Here is a 15,559-nt window from a genome sequence, read left to right on the forward strand (position 1 = left end):
TGCGCTAGATTATGGATCTAGTTGGGATGACAATTTGCCTTACGCGGAGTTCTCATATAACAATAGCTACCAAGCCAGTTTGAAGATGGCACCGTTTGAAGTCCTATATGGACGAAGGTGCAGAACACCGTTGATGTGGGATGAGGTAGGAGACCGACAATTGTTTGGACCAGACTTGATTAAGGAGTCTGAGGAGAAGGTTAAATTGATTCGCGATAGACTGAAGATTGCTCAGTCTAGGCAGAAGAGTTATGCAGACTCAAAACGCAAGGAGGTAATTTACGAAACTGGAGACAGAGCATATCTGCGAGTATCGAAATGTTTTGGAGTTAAGGGAAAGTTAGCTCCGAGATTTGTAGGACCGTATCGTGTTTTGGAACGGATGGGAGAAGTTGCCTACAAGTTAGAATTATCCGAGGGATTGTCAGGAGTTCATGATGTGTTCCACATTTCACAGTTGAAGAAGTGTCATGCTGAGATGGCCAATATACCATTAAGGGATACAGTACCCTTGGAGGCGATTCAGTTGGACAGTGATTTGACTTACGAAGAGAAGCCAGTTAAGATTCTTGAGTTTGCCAGTAGAGTCACTCGCAGTAAGGTTATCAAGTTTTGCAAAGTTCAGTGGAGCCACCATACTGAGGATGAAGCCACCTGGGAACGAGAGGATAATCTCCGCAAAGACCACCCGCGCCTATTTTCTAGCCAACCCGAATCTCGAGGGCGAGATTCATCTTAAGGGGGTAGGTTTGTAACATCCCAAAATTTCAATTTGGAATGTTATACATAGGTCATCCATGCATATCATATTTTATTGCATTTCCGTTCCGCAATCCTCGAAATCCTAAGCAACTCAAGGACCCTCGGAGAGAGTTGGGGATTTCCCGGTTTTCATATTTGATTTTTATCAAATAATGAAACGGGGATTTTTTATTTTAATATTTTTTCTCTCCGAAAAATATTCCATATTAAAATTAAATGAGAGGAGATAATATGATTTCTCCACAATAATTGAAATATTGGAGGAAAAATATTAAAATCATTTGTTGGATTTATTTGATTTTATTCGGACTTTATTTGCATTAGAAAAATTGCACGTTTTCAAAATTGCATTTTAGGGCCAAGAAAATGTTCATCTCGTTCTAAATATTTTATTTAGACTGTGAAAATTTATTTTGGCATTTTTTAGATTTTTTATTTATTTTTCTAGGATTTTATTTCTGTCGGCGTTATTATTTAAAAAAAAAGTTTCCGCGCCCGACTGGGCCTAAGGCCCAGCCGAGCCAGGCCGCCGCCGCCTCCTGCGCGTGCGCGCCTTGCCCCCTCCTCCAAGTCACCGCCCCCGCCCCTTTATATACCCCCCTAAGCCCCAACACCACACCACCGCAGCCGCCGCCAACCCCGCCGCCCGCAGCCGCCGCCGCCCGCGCTTGCCGCCGTCGCCTCGTAGCCACCGTCCCGCAGCCCCCACCTCGCCGGAGGTACCGCGCCGGAATTCAAGCCGCTGGTTTTTTTTTGAACCGTTCGCTTTTTTTAGAAAACCCTAGATTCGTTTTTTTCGGATCGCCGGTTTTTCTCGGTTCTTCTAGTTAGCGGACGTTCGTCCGTACGTTCGTTTAATGAACGGTTCTTCGTCCATTAGTTACAGCAAACGAACGCTCGTTCGTTAGTCTGTTCGTCAGTTTTCTTTTATCGGATTTATCTGCGATTATTCTCGATCGCGATTTCTGATCCGATCTTAGTTTATGTTTATCTTTTCGCTCGTTAGTCGGAATCAGGCGATTCAAGTGCCTAGATCTTCGTCTCGAGATCCTCTTTCTGTTTAATCAACTTGAACAAGCTTTTGCTACTATAAAATTTGACCTAGGTTCAGATTAGTAAACGGATCTTGTTTCTTTCGCCATTTGAGTTTCCTTGCTCCGTTTGATTTGATTCTTTTTGCTAACCGGAGTTCTTAAGTTGAAGTTTCCGGTCAACCTATTTTATTTGAGTTTTGCTTGCGCATCTTTCCTTGTTGCTTATGTATGTTATTGTTTGTTTGCGATAGAACACCCGGAGTGTGAAGCGTGCTACTACAAGTCCCTAGGTTTCGCAGATCGTCAGCAAGGCAAGTAACACATTGATCATACTCTTCTCATACCCAGTTTTTATGCATTAGTTCCACCCCTCAAACATTGCATGATTAGGATGTCATTAACATGTGGGTTGGGAAGTAGTTGTTGAGGTAGAACCTATTGCCCTGTTATATTCAAACCCTGGGGAGTTACTTCTACGGTTGCTTATATTACTATACTATGCTATGCTCGTAGACGTGGTTTGGGTTTGAGTGAAATCCATGACAGATGTGAGTTTGTTAATTAATGGTTCAACTTAAGTGGCAACTTAAATCAAACATCTGGGTGGATTGAGGCACCTGGGGAACCCATAGAGCTTTCCACCAACCAAATATGCATGTAGTGATAGTATTATTATGTTCTTACTCTATTGTGTTACCTTGCCAGCATATTCCATGTGCTGGCCCATTTTCGGGCTGCAACGTATTATGTTGCAGACTTTTCAGATGAAGAGTAAGGTTCGTTAGGTCGTTGTCGTGCAGCTCAGCTATGCTGTTGGAGTTGATGGACTCACTTTATCTTCCAAGTCTTCCGCTGCTATCGCATTAGATGGCCTTAAGCCATATTACTATAATAAGTTCTCTCTTGAGACATTCGATGTAATAAGTGTGTGATTGCTACTCTGTTATAAATCCTTAGAGTACTGTGTGTGTCAGCATTACCGATCCAGGGATGACACTGAAGCACAGAGACTTAACCATCTGAGGTCGGGTCGCTACAGCGGCGATGTTCATCCGGAGTAGGTAGAGCTTGACGGCGCTGCTCGTCATCAACGCCGACCACCGTACCTCGGTCTTCTCTTCACGTAGGGCGGCCCGGGCCTGTGCGTCGGCGAGGCAATGCTCGATGGACTCCTGCACGCACGTGGTAGCCGAGTCGGCGTGTTTCCCCTTCTTGGCCCCCTTGTTGCCCTCGGGGCGCCCTTCGCCCGTGCCCGGCATCGGCGTGTCCGGCTTGTAGGTCTCCTTGGCCTTGGCGAGGGTGCGCCAGACATACGCCCACTTGTCGCACTTCTCGATCTGTTTGAAGACGTGGAGGTTTTTGAAATCTTGGTCGTTGCTGTCCTACCGGAACATGCCGAACATCCGCACAAGCTGCGCCGAGGGACTACCAGTGAGCGGCGTGCACCCGGCAAAATGGAAAAGGAGAGGCCGGCGATCCATACCTGATCCTCGACGCTGGTGCCGCTCTCCGGACGAGCCGCGATCTCCTCGACGATCCCATGCCATTTGTTACACGCCGATTGAATGAGCCCCCAATGGTTCGCCATTGCCTTCGCCCCGCGCTGCATGTACACGCCTTTGAAGTAGGGGTCGACGAGTTTGCGCTCGTCGAACTCGGCCTTGATGCGGTCCCAATACATGTCGATACTCTGGTTCGTGCCGGTGATCGGGTCGAGGCAGATGACTTTCCACGCTTCGGCGAGGCACTCATCCTCCTTGGACGCCCACTTGATGCGCAGCTCGCCGGTCCTGGTCGCCCCCTTCCTCTTCTTCCGTTTCCTTGCCGGAGCAGGCGCCGGTTCCTCCACCTCCTCCTCATCCTCATCCTCCTCCGGCTCCGGCTTGTCCTCGCCGTACTCAAGCTCGCCGTCCATGTCGCCGTTGAGGTCCACTGTGTCGTCCTGGGTAGTAAAGCCGGGGGACGCGGCGGCGGCGGCCGAGCCTGCCGTGATGATGTCGTCCATGTCGGCTTCGGTCGCGTCGGTGTCGCTGAGATGCGACGTGGAGGCTTGGGAGAAGGGCAGTGCGCCACGGTGGAGAGGGGTGTCGGGGAGGATGCATATGCCGGCGGGGAGTAGTTGTACGAGGGGGTACTGCACGCCGACGAAGGCAGGCGAGGGCGTGCGCTATGCCGGGTGACCATGGGGGAAGGTGATGTTGGGGTTGAACCCGCCATGCGCGTCACCATCGGCGTAGCCCGGTGACGACGTGCAGCCCCAGGGTTGCGGCGACGACGAGAAGCCGGCCGGCGAACCGACGCTCTGCTGGCTCCAGGGCGCGTACTGGCCGTGGCCGCCGGCGGGTTCATCATCCTCACGCGAGCCGCCTCTTGTTCGGCCGACCGCTCCACCTGTTCCGCAGCCGCCATAGCCACGAGCCACGCCGCGCTGTCCCGGGCCTTCTTGGCGTTGGCCGTATTCCGCTGGTCGGTGGTGACAGCCTCCCGGCGCTGAACTTCAGCCCTCCAGTCGGCGTTGGACATGCCCGGAGGCTTGGAGGGCGGCACCCTCGGCTTCCTCTGCTTCGGCTGGGCTACGGCGGTGGTCGCAGCCGTCGCGGCATGGGGCGTCCTTCGGCGGCATGACGACCGACTGGGAGGGAAGGAGGAGGAAGATTGGCGGGAGGAGTGGAGAGAATGGGAGGGAAGCCGGGGGGAAGCGGGAAGATTCGGCGGGAAAAGGCCCTCCTCTCGCCGACGGAGCGGCCCCACGCCCCTTTTCGCTTGTGTCGCGCCCCCAGCACGCCGGATTCGGCTCGGGTGCGCCGGCTGTTATTTCGTCCCAACCCGGCGGAAAACTGACTCCTGGGGGCGCGATTGGGCTGATTTCCGCCCGCCGGTGCTGAAAATTCGCCTGGGAAGGACCTGTTGGGGGCGCGGCTGGAGATGCTCTTACTACCCAGCTACCACCCACGTGAAATCTCCGCCCATCAGTACCACCCACGTGAAGTCAACTCATACATTTAGTTTACCAAAAAAAAGATACATCAAGGAGGCTTGTTCTAATGACACTGAGATTCGAGCTTTTCCAAAATTTTCTTTATTTTGCCTGAATTTCCTTTGAATGGATATATGCTACTCCCTCTGTTCACTTTTATAAGGCTTTGTAGATGTTTTAGACACAGTGCAAAACAGCTCAATTTCACTTGTCTGAAACGACTTATAAAAGTGAACCGAGGGAGTACCTAGTTTCGCCTTGACATTCTCATTCTTCATACAACCCGTTTGCACCACATGCATTCATAACAATCAATGATTTGGCTACAAACTGGCATCAGCTGACTCACTACCACCACCACTACAGATGTACAACCAAATACCATCTCAAGCCACAAATGCATTCTTCACCACACATGACAAGGCACAAATGCATTCTTATTGCCAACAACAACTGTAACCTAGCACTCTAGCTGCAGCACGTCAGGGCTTGGCCAGGAGCTCACGCACCGTCTGTGAAAGCCCGGGCTCACTCCTGATGCCCTCGGCCCATCTCGCGCTGATCCGCACGTTTTCAAGGCTCTGCTTCAGCGTCCTCTCAAATCCGGGCTTTGTGCGCGTTACAAAGAACTTGGAGATCTCTGCCGCCTTCTCGTTGGAGGTGAACTGACAAGAAACAAGGAAGTCCACATTAGCATGGCCTCATGGAAATAATACCTGCAAAAGCGGGGAATATGGATCACGGGAATGGGGCAATAGAACTGTGATTAAATGTACCAATGGAACAATGGTTTTAACAAAATTCGTAACCAAGCTCCCGGCAAATGTCTTTGAGATGCGCTCCCAGTTTTCCTGCAGACAGACAGAACGGGACAAATGTTAGCACCATGTTTTCAAATGTTTCAGTCTGCTAACACTAAGTATGAACCATCAGTCATCTCCTAAGGTGTCATATGAAGGAACTACAAAAAATAGATGGTTGGGTGCTGCCTCAAATTCACTCTAGTTAAAATACATTTACAAGGGAAATCCATTTAAAGAGATCGGGATACCGAAATAAATTCACAAATATGGTTCAGCTGTGTGCAAATATGCCACTTGACTTGAGTTCTTGTTGACAAATACAGAAGAACCCTGGGTCCTCTTTGTAATGCAGAAATATCAATGAAGTTGGTAGAAAAAGAAACATCTCATGGATGGATATTCAAATTTGTTTAGAATACCTACAAGAATCTGATGTTCCAGACAGGTCCCAGAAATAACGATTTTTACGCATCAACAACACGTCAACACACATAGATAAAAGGGTCCTCATTGTTAAAAGAGATTGTACCTTCAACCAGTTCCAGGAAATTTCACGTGCCTCTGGTTGAATACCTCTAAGGAGAATATATGCATCTTGATTGCGAACCTGACAAGCAAGAGAGGCATATGAGACCTGGGTACAGCTTGCCCTTGACACACAAGTAAGCTCATAGAAACCTTCGACTATAATTGTGGAAGAAAGTAACGATATTTGCATTATTTACCTCGCTAGTGAAAATTAAATTCAGTGATTCAAGGACGATACCCTTGTCCCGGCAAGAAGATAATATGCCTTGAAACAATAAGAAATTGCTTTTAGAACAACCAAAAACATGGGCAAGCTTTGTTAGTTTAACATGGTCAAAGGGCTACACACCTAAGACTTGTAATCTTTCCTCCCCTTCAGCTGACTCCTTGTAGATTTTTCGGAGAGCATCATAACCGGATCTGTTTGAACTACTAACATTCTGCATCACAGCGAGGTATGCGGCCTGCAGAACAGCGGAAGTTACAAATGGAAGAAGTAATCATAGGTACCACGTGAAATGATAGCAAAAGGTAGGACCTTTCTAGTATCCGGAGGAAGAAGAGAAGTGCCGCGATCACGTGTGAAGATGTTAAAGCGCCTAACTCCTTCATTAATGGTCTTACCATGTCCAAGTTGGACAAGTGCAGTCAACAGCAGTGGTCTAAGCATTACATCCAGGTGGCTCTCACCCTTCTTGGGGTCCCAGCCTAACTTTCTGAAAGATAAGTGTCACATAGTCAAAAAGAAGAAACATAGGAAAATGTAGCAAATATACAGTAATGACGTGAAAGAATCATGCAATTGTCATGCATCGGCCACAAAAGAAGGAATGTTCAAGCAACATGAGAAGTTAGGAAGAAGATTAATGACATATTATGTTTCCTTTTCCTTTTTGTGAAACAAAAGAGATGATATATTGTAAGTGTAACACATTAAGAAACTCATAGCAGTTATGGTGAGGCATACTCTGCAGGTGACAAAAGAATCTTGATCAAAAGTTGCTTGACGTCACCAGCCAAGGCAGGAGTAGCATCAGCAGATATTTTAGCAATACTTGTGGTTACCTGCCAATCCAAAGTATAGATATAGGCGATCTATCTTCATGAACAATTGAACACGATAGAATCAACTGGACCTACAGGATTTACGTACAGTGTTTATGTGTGAAAGAACACTATAATCAGCTTCCCCACGATAACCGTAGAGTAAATGTAGCAACGACGCAAATGTTTGTTGTCGGGCAATAGAAAGCGCATATAAGTCATCCATGATGCCTGCAATGGTAATGTTATAATACCTGCCACAAAAATATTACAAGCAGATTCAACGGTCACATGTTGCGTTTACCAATTTTATCCATTAGTGAGAGCTTCTTGGTCTCCAATGCATTTTGAAGTGCAGCTGCAAGCTCATCGTCATATTTAACTCTGTAAAATCCAGTTCCATTTATATTCAACTTAGTCCAAAAGTTTCCGCCCTTCTTTCGGTCACCACATTGTGAACCAATGACCAGCTTATCACGTTTAAGTTTCAACAACTTTTTCTGTGTATCATATGCACCACAGCCTGAAGTTATAGGGACAATCCACATGCCAGAGCCAGAGGACCCATCTAACAAAAACTGGGCCTGCAACAAACAGAAATCATCAAGTTCGTGGAGAAAAATACTATACTCGGAGATCTATCAGTCAACGAGATCAAGTTTTTAACATTTTTATTTATTAGATTTTTCACTTTAACCAATATAAAATAAGAAACACTTTTATGAGAACCCTCTCTTTGCCTTGGTCTAGTGGCTAAGGGTGATCTATTAACTCGTAGAGGGAAGTGGGCACAGCAATACATGAAATAATTGGCAAATAATTGTAAATAATCAACATATTTAAGAAAAGGAAGCCAGTCTGATCTAATACCATAATTTATCATTGTACATAAAATTATACATCGAGACTCACATTTGACAGGACAAATGTAATGATATTTCTTGAATTGTATGTCTGGATTTATTAAAAATAAACATCCTTTCAGAAAAATGAAAGAAAACTAAAGAAATTCAAAGATATATACCAAATTATCACTATTAAACATACAAGTACATTACTACAGAAAAAAACAAACTTCATGATTAAAATTTGATAATTAATTTATGCCTATTGCCTTATAATACTAACTTTATATGTAAGTCTGAATCTGACACTTCCATTTCAAGCTGTCATAAAATTTAACACTAAATATTGCTCTCAAATATTATTTGATCATTCAAATTAGCAATACATAACTGAAACTGCAGAAAACTGTGGTCTAGATCTTTTTGCAACCATCTGATTTGATCAATAGTCATGCAGGATGTGTATCCCTGGGCTGAGATGGGAACATGGGAAGTAATGTGCATTTAAACATGTCTCTCGTGATTTGTAGGGAAACGTCTGTGCCTATCTACCTTACCAAATTAATTGTAGGTTTCCTTATTAGCCTTATCTGCACTAGGGCCCAAAATAACCTTCAAACTTTCATCAACCAACGACTCAGATTTAAACCACCTCTTACCTCTAATGTGGTAAGATAGAGCACCCTAAAAGAGCTCCAACTTCAGAACAAGATCTAATTCAGTTCTTCTACGAGATTCATGTAAGTTGTTCTTGATACTGTTCACCATACCCCAGAATATATGATCAGATACTAGGGCTGCTGTGTAAATACGTGAATGCATCAAGTGACAGATCAATGGCCGTAGGGGCAGTAAAATATTTCCAGTTTTTGACATCATTGAGTACAGTATTCTCAGAGGACCAGTTATAACAGTCAGTTATACATTCACAAAATGGTATGGAACAAAAATCGAGGTTTGGTCAAGCTTTTGCCACAACCAGTTAGCAGATGATTTTCTTAAAGAAGAAACTCTAAATGGCATGCCACGACTAGAACTTAACTAAATAGCAAGGACATATTAACCAAACAAATGCATACTTGGTTAGTCGTGTGATGATGAATGCATGATAGATACGAAGGATGGTATGTAAGATAACCTATTACCTGCTCACCCGCAAAAAAAAATATTACCTGCTCAATCTCTATGTCATTCCCTTTAATTTTCGCATTAATAACAGGATAACCTTTTTGCTTCGTCCATGTAGTCATCAAATCCTTGACAGATTCACCAGTTTCCTTTTCAAGAACAGCCCAAAGGTCCTCGGTTTTAGCATTTGAGTATGCATATTTCTTCATATATGAAGCCATTGCTTTCTGAAAGAACACAGTTTCATATTTATAGCATATGAGAATACACTAGGAGAACGACGTGGAGTTAAAGAGTAGCAGGGGGAAATTATACAGAAAGGAGAGTGCAGCAATTCGTTTCACTAAATAATGTAATTAATTAAAAATTGACTTTTAACATAATAAGCTAGTGTGCAGTTTGATAGATTCATTATATGATCAAGAAAAGAGTCAACGATCACTAAATTTTACTCCTTTTTTTGTGAACAAGTAATGTTATCCTGTGAGCATGACACATGCTACAACAATATATAAGATGACCATCACACCTATATCGACAAATCTGTCTCTATATGCTAATTTATCAAACCATCCCCCTTAAATCATGCGATCGGTGAAGTACAAATGGTCACATGATGCTTGTATGCATTAAACAAGGGCAGGATAATCTATGAAGAAATGGTCATTTTGCTCCTAGAATATGTCTTCAGAGAACAATCTCTCCCTAAAACACTGCTGACCAAAAGCATGTTTACCAACTAGTATGATTCAAGAGCATACAGACATTTTATGCAATGGACAAGCCATGGAGTCGTCTAGTGTTTCCACTAGATGGAATAGCGGGGAAATGACATCAAAGTATCACTGTTTCCATAAAGAAGAAAATAAACTGGCTGAAAGTGATCTTGTATACTTTTAAGCTACATGACGAGAAAAAGAATGCGAAATCTAGGCAAGAAGAGTGAGTCGGTGACGAGTTTCTAGAGTTCAGGTAGAGGCAGTACTAGACCTGAAAACGCTCTGCGCCAAGATAACTTTGTAGCATGCGAATAACAGAAGCACCCTTGTCATAGCTAATAGCATCAAAAATCTGATCAACTTCACTGGCATGGTGTATTTCAACCTGAGCATCCAGGAAAAAGGATAGTGGAAAGTAAAAATGAATCACAAGTTAGAATTAGAGAAGTGAAAATGTTAATGCCATGAACTGAATCTCTGTTGATGCATTGACTGAAGTTGCTCCCCAAAGTAAGATGCCACTTGTCAGAGTAGAGATACTTAAGCATCAATTTTAATATTCCATAGAAATTTTATGAGTCAATCATGAATCGGCCAATAATGTGTTGGTAATAGCATATTGCGCACTATGCACTATCGTTACTTGAACATACCATTGTCAAAATTTACAATTTAAAATAGATTCTTGAACTTCTATGATAGTAGAGTGAATGACATTGACAACTATGGTTTTGGAGAATGTAGTCCACAACATATCCAACCACCGGAGCAGGCTATGGCACAGTAATAAACAATGAGATTACCTCAATAGGATGAGACGCCTCGAGTGAATCCAGCCTGAGAGCAGTGGTTGTGCGATCAAGAAACTGTGCCCAGATATTCCATTGTGGAAAAAAAGAATCTACTGCTAGATGGCTCATCTGGGAAAACAAAAGGCCTATTCATTCAGTATACATTGGTAACCTGATATCTCATTCTTTTAACTTTTGAGTGATCGAATTGATTTACCCATGTAGCAAATCCCTCATTTAACCACAAGTGAGTCCACCATTCCATGGTTACAAGATTGCCAAACCATTGATGAGCCAATTCGTGTGCCACAGTAATTGCAATCTAAACAAAATACATGCTGTGGTTAATATAAAAAGGGTTTACACATATAAAAGGTTTAATTACGAAAAATTGTTAGGAATTATTAGTGAATTATTGATGATCATGATATAGTGTAGCTTTTTTCCTAAACCGATTTATGTATAGTAACATCACACAGTTAGTTAAGAGGTGAACTGTAAACGATGAAAAGATAAGTGAGCTATGATACATACATTCTGTTTGCTGGATGCTGATGAAGACTTGTCATCGAAAAGCAAAGCTACTTCCCGGTAAGTGACCAATCCGTAGTTCTCCATGGCTCCAGGAGCAAAATCAGGGATAGCAACCATATCCAACTTGGGGAGTGGATAAGGAGTGGCAAAGTAACTGAACAATTGAGGAAAAGAGTTTTTTTGTTAATGTTACTGTTTCAGCAACAACCACGGCTTGACACAGTATTTCATTAACATCAATCATGCATATCCGTTAGAAACCAAAGTGTGGAAGCACGGCTAGATTGTGATCTTACTCTTTATAGAGATTCAACGACTTCACTCCAACATCTAGTGCAAACTTCCCTTGGTTACTCTTACCAATTTGAGTGTACACACGAACTCTCGTGCCTGAATAAAATTAAACAAACAAATAAAATAAAGGGAAAGAGAAAGGTCTCATGAACACTCTTTGAATGGATGATTTCAGAAACAGAGATGATACCTTTTGTTGTCATACCCTCTACATATTCAAACAAACCGACAACTATGGCCACTAAATAAGTTGACATACGTGGCGATTCCTGGTAACGCACAGTTTTGAGAGGACCAGCAAATGTTGCGTTAGCTACTGGCATGTTGGACAGTGCTACCAGCTCAGATGGAACTTCAAGTGTTAGCTTGAACTTAGCCTGGAAAATCAAAATGGCAAAACAAGGAATGTTATGAAATATATCTAACTTCACTGATGCTCTATGCGCACATATTTGAGGAACATAAAGTCATCCTTCCAGCTATCATATATAATCACCTTGAATGCGGGCTCATCCCAGCAGGGGAAGCACCGCCGCGCATCCACGGACTCAAACTGCGTCACCGCCATGTTTCTCTCTTTCCCCTTATACAGGTATTTACTGCAACCAAATGAAATCAGAAAAGCATAAATAGCAGGACAGGCATTCATACCAAAGTGCTCGATCAAACTCTTATTTCAGAAATAGATCATAACACTGTAATGCCTTCACAGTGAACTTCCAAACCACGTATCATCGAATTCGTAGCCAGTGCATTTTCGGGACTGGTCACTTGGTTGGTCGGTGAGTAACTAATCGGGAGTAGTAAAGAGAAACCATAGTTCAACTTTTCCCCTTTTTGTAATTTCCTGCTTAAAATTTCAACAAATCATGGCATGATTTCCTATATATAGATTATCACAAGTGCTGTGTTGATGTACGGTGCAAATACCAAGGGTGGTAGAGTCCAGAAAGAAGTCGTCGCATACCTCCTGTAGAAGCCTCTCATTTGGTCGTTGAGAATGCCGTTGAAGTCCATCTTGAGCACGCCCTCGCCGAGGGGCAGCTGCTTGGCAAACCCGAGCACCAACACACCGTCATCCTTGAAGAACACCACCTCCGTGGGCGCCAAAGCCTGCGAGAACCGTATCGGCGAAGGATGGTTAGAAGAGGGCGAGGAGGTCTCAACGAATTTCATATTTCTTCTCCTTCTTTCTCCTTACCTGGAAGCGGATGGAGGCGCGGTTGACGGAGAGGTCGAGCGCGTTGAGCACGAGGAAGCGGGTGGGCGCGGAGACGGCGACGGAGATGGCCACCGAGCCGGAGAAGGTGCAGGTGACCAGGTCGGGGCGGAGGAAGAGCTCGTAGCGGCGCGGCGCGGCGAAGCTCGGCAGCCGCGCTTTGCCCCGGAACTGCTCCGCCGAGCCGCCGGTCGCAGGCGGCGCGGACGCGCCGTGAGATGCCTTGAGATTCGCGCCCTACGTGCGCGTATATCCCGTTGTTGTTTAGCGCGAGGGAAGAGAAAAGACGAGAGAAGCGGAAAAAAAAACAAGCTTTTACATTTTTCTTTTCTTATTACAAACTTGCACACTTTAAGGGACTTTCCGAAAATGGATTATCTCCTTTTTCAGTACCACTAAAATAGCGTACTCACTTTATACATCCAAATTTTGCTAAAAAAAACTTTATACATCCAAATGTGATTTTAAAGCAAAATATTAATCACGAATTTAATATATTGTATATCCATATCATATCTATATCTATGTGTACACCAATATAAAAGAACGCCAATAGCCAGCGCATGTTCGCTGGAAGGGAGTGACATTTTGTGAACCGCGTGACAATTTTTTATAATAACATGACAGTTTCTTCAAGAAATGCATTTTTCTTCTTAAAAACTGTCGCCATTTTATCTCGAGTCGCAACTGAAACTGTCAAGAAAATGCGTTTGTTTGCCAACCCCTCCCGAAGAACATTGGCCAGTTAGTTTTTTCGATATAAAAAGCTCAGTTAATCTCGACCATCAAAAAATTGTCTCAATGGTCATCACTCAACATGTTTAGCATGAAATTAATATCATACTACCAAGTAGTAACAACCTTTATGAACAGTTGGCGGAGACAGACCGCAAGTCGCCCGGAAAAGTAGGATCGCACGAGGCGATCAAGGAGGCGACGAGGGATCCCTTGCGCGCCGCCGGTTCCCTCTCTCTCCGTCGGTCGCTTCGACGGCGGGAGGGAGGGGGAACCTCGGGTCTGTTCGCTAGGTGGGTGTGTGGTAGGGTTAGGGGTGAGGGAGACGCTGTCGAGGCCGTTGCGGTGGTGTCGCGTCGGAATAAGTTTCTCTGGGCTCCGTTCACGGTCAGGCGAGGCTTTTGCCTTTGTCTAGGAGCCAACAGGGTTGGGGATCTCCGGATTTCGTCGAGGTCGCGGGCTATGGTGGCTAGAGATCCATCGGCACTGGCCGTTTGGATCCTCAGATGGGCGATGGATGCAGGAAGATGAGGACCTTTCTTCTTCCTTGTTGGTATGATTTGTTGTTGTTGTTGTTCTTCTTCTTCTTGCTCTGCGCTGATGCTGGTGGGAGATCCTGCTTTGTCCGGACGGATGACCCGGCCGCGGTGCTGGACCGGTTGGATGACTCGAGTTCTCTTCCTTCCGGAAGGGACACTTTTCACGGTACTCAAAGCCAAAAATGGCGACGGCTGTTGCAGGTGTGTTGGATTGATGTCCATACCCTCTCAGCGCTGGTGTTAAGAAAGGAGGAGGCAGCATGGTGGCAATTATACCGTGGTCGAAGATGATGACCTATTTGCGACTGGTTGCAGATCCTTCTGTTGCAGGGGTCTTCTGTCAAGATTCAGGGATGATGACACAGGGCTCCGGAGATCTTCTTGTGTTATGGTTGCCTTAGGGTACTCTAGGTGTTCATGGTCCTTTGTGTTTGCGTTTCAGTGTGCTTGTAAGGGTCAACTACTTTGTACTGGTTCGTGATTTGAATGAAAAAAATCTCAAAAAAAAACAACAACCTTTATGCTAATCACATTATTCAGGTGTAATTGACATCATATCCAATATAAGCGTGCAATTAAAATGTAATCGATATTCTATTGAATATAAACGTGTAATTAATACACAATTGATATCCCTATCTATTATAAACATGTATTAATTTCCTTCCTAATATTGACGTGCAAGCATTTACTACCAGTTTGTTTAAATATGCATATTTTGTTTCAGTTACACCAATATGTAGCCGTTTCCATATATACATCTAGCCGTTTCAGTCCCAGACGGAGGCAATGGGATACAGATAGACTCCGGCTGGACCTACCTACCCGGCTACCCACCACGTGAAGTCTCCTCCTATCAGTTTCAACTAGCTCTCTCAAAAATGAAATACTACAGCACCATCCTGCAACGCATGCAGCAGATGCGGCGCATCACAAACAAACAGTCAATTTGTAATCTCGTGGGCAGGGGATCGATACAGCACCTCGCCGTGTGTCGCCGTCTTCATGCCGCCGCCGGCGGCCGCTGCTGCGACGACGAGGAGGAGCGCCACCACCACGGGCAGCACGGCGCCGGCGCCGACGCGGGGTGGAGCCATGGAAACAACGGACGACGCGCGCTCCCGTGCGCGCGCGCGCGCGTTGTCGATGGCAGGCAGCTGTGAGCGGGCCGGGAGCCTTCCTGCCGGCCTACCACTACTGAGCGAGCGAGCTAGTGAGCGAGCGAGCGAGGGGGTGGGGAGGAGCACTGGCGGCTGCCGCTGTATAAATATGGAGCGGAGGCAGCGGGGGGTATGGATGGAGCGGCCCCATCTTTGGTAACCCAATAAGTAGTACTAGTAGTAAATTCACAACCCAGAAGCAGATAATTATCAATCAATATCTTACATACTTGATAAGTATCAATCAATATCTAATACTATATCTGGTAACCCGATAAATCTCTTATACTATTTGGTAACCAAATATTAATTGGGCACATACCTATTTTATCAGTTTAAGGAACACTACAACAGTCACTGCAAAAAACCATCTTATATTAAGGACAAAGAGAGCTGGAAAATCTATACTTTATAACCAAACACAATCTTTTTTTTGTGTATTTGCTT

General features: G+C 44.7%; 1 protein-coding gene across 1 annotated transcript; it reads right to left on the reverse strand.

The window, feature by feature from the left end:
- Positions 1 to 4,859: 4,859 nt before the first annotated feature.
- On the reverse strand, positions 4,860 to 15,235 carry LOC123103574 (aminopeptidase M1-C). The gene is made up of 20 exons (XM_044525207.1): positions 14,936 to 15,235; positions 12,661 to 12,915; positions 12,427 to 12,572; positions 11,956 to 12,058; positions 11,650 to 11,836; positions 11,462 to 11,555; positions 11,166 to 11,319; positions 10,849 to 10,953; positions 10,644 to 10,760; positions 10,112 to 10,225; positions 9,166 to 9,348; positions 7,453 to 7,732; positions 7,258 to 7,379; positions 7,072 to 7,169; positions 6,643 to 6,820; positions 6,454 to 6,568; positions 6,302 to 6,369; positions 6,106 to 6,183; positions 5,550 to 5,624; positions 4,860 to 5,438 (listed from the first exon to the last, which is right to left on the reverse strand). The coding sequence occupies exons 1-20, from the start codon at positions 15,047 to 15,049 to the stop codon at positions 5,256 to 5,258; spliced, it is 2,769 nt and encodes a 922-aa protein (XP_044381142.1). The 5' UTR covers positions 15,050 to 15,235; the 3' UTR covers positions 4,860 to 5,255.
- Positions 15,236 to 15,559: the final 324 nt, after the last annotated feature.

The sequence above is a fragment of the Triticum aestivum genome, chromosome 5A (genome assembly GCF_018294505.1).
Source record: "Triticum aestivum cultivar Chinese Spring chromosome 5A, IWGSC CS RefSeq v2.1, whole genome shotgun sequence".
Classification (NCBI taxonomy): domain Eukaryota; kingdom Viridiplantae; phylum Streptophyta; class Magnoliopsida; order Poales; family Poaceae; genus Triticum; species Triticum aestivum.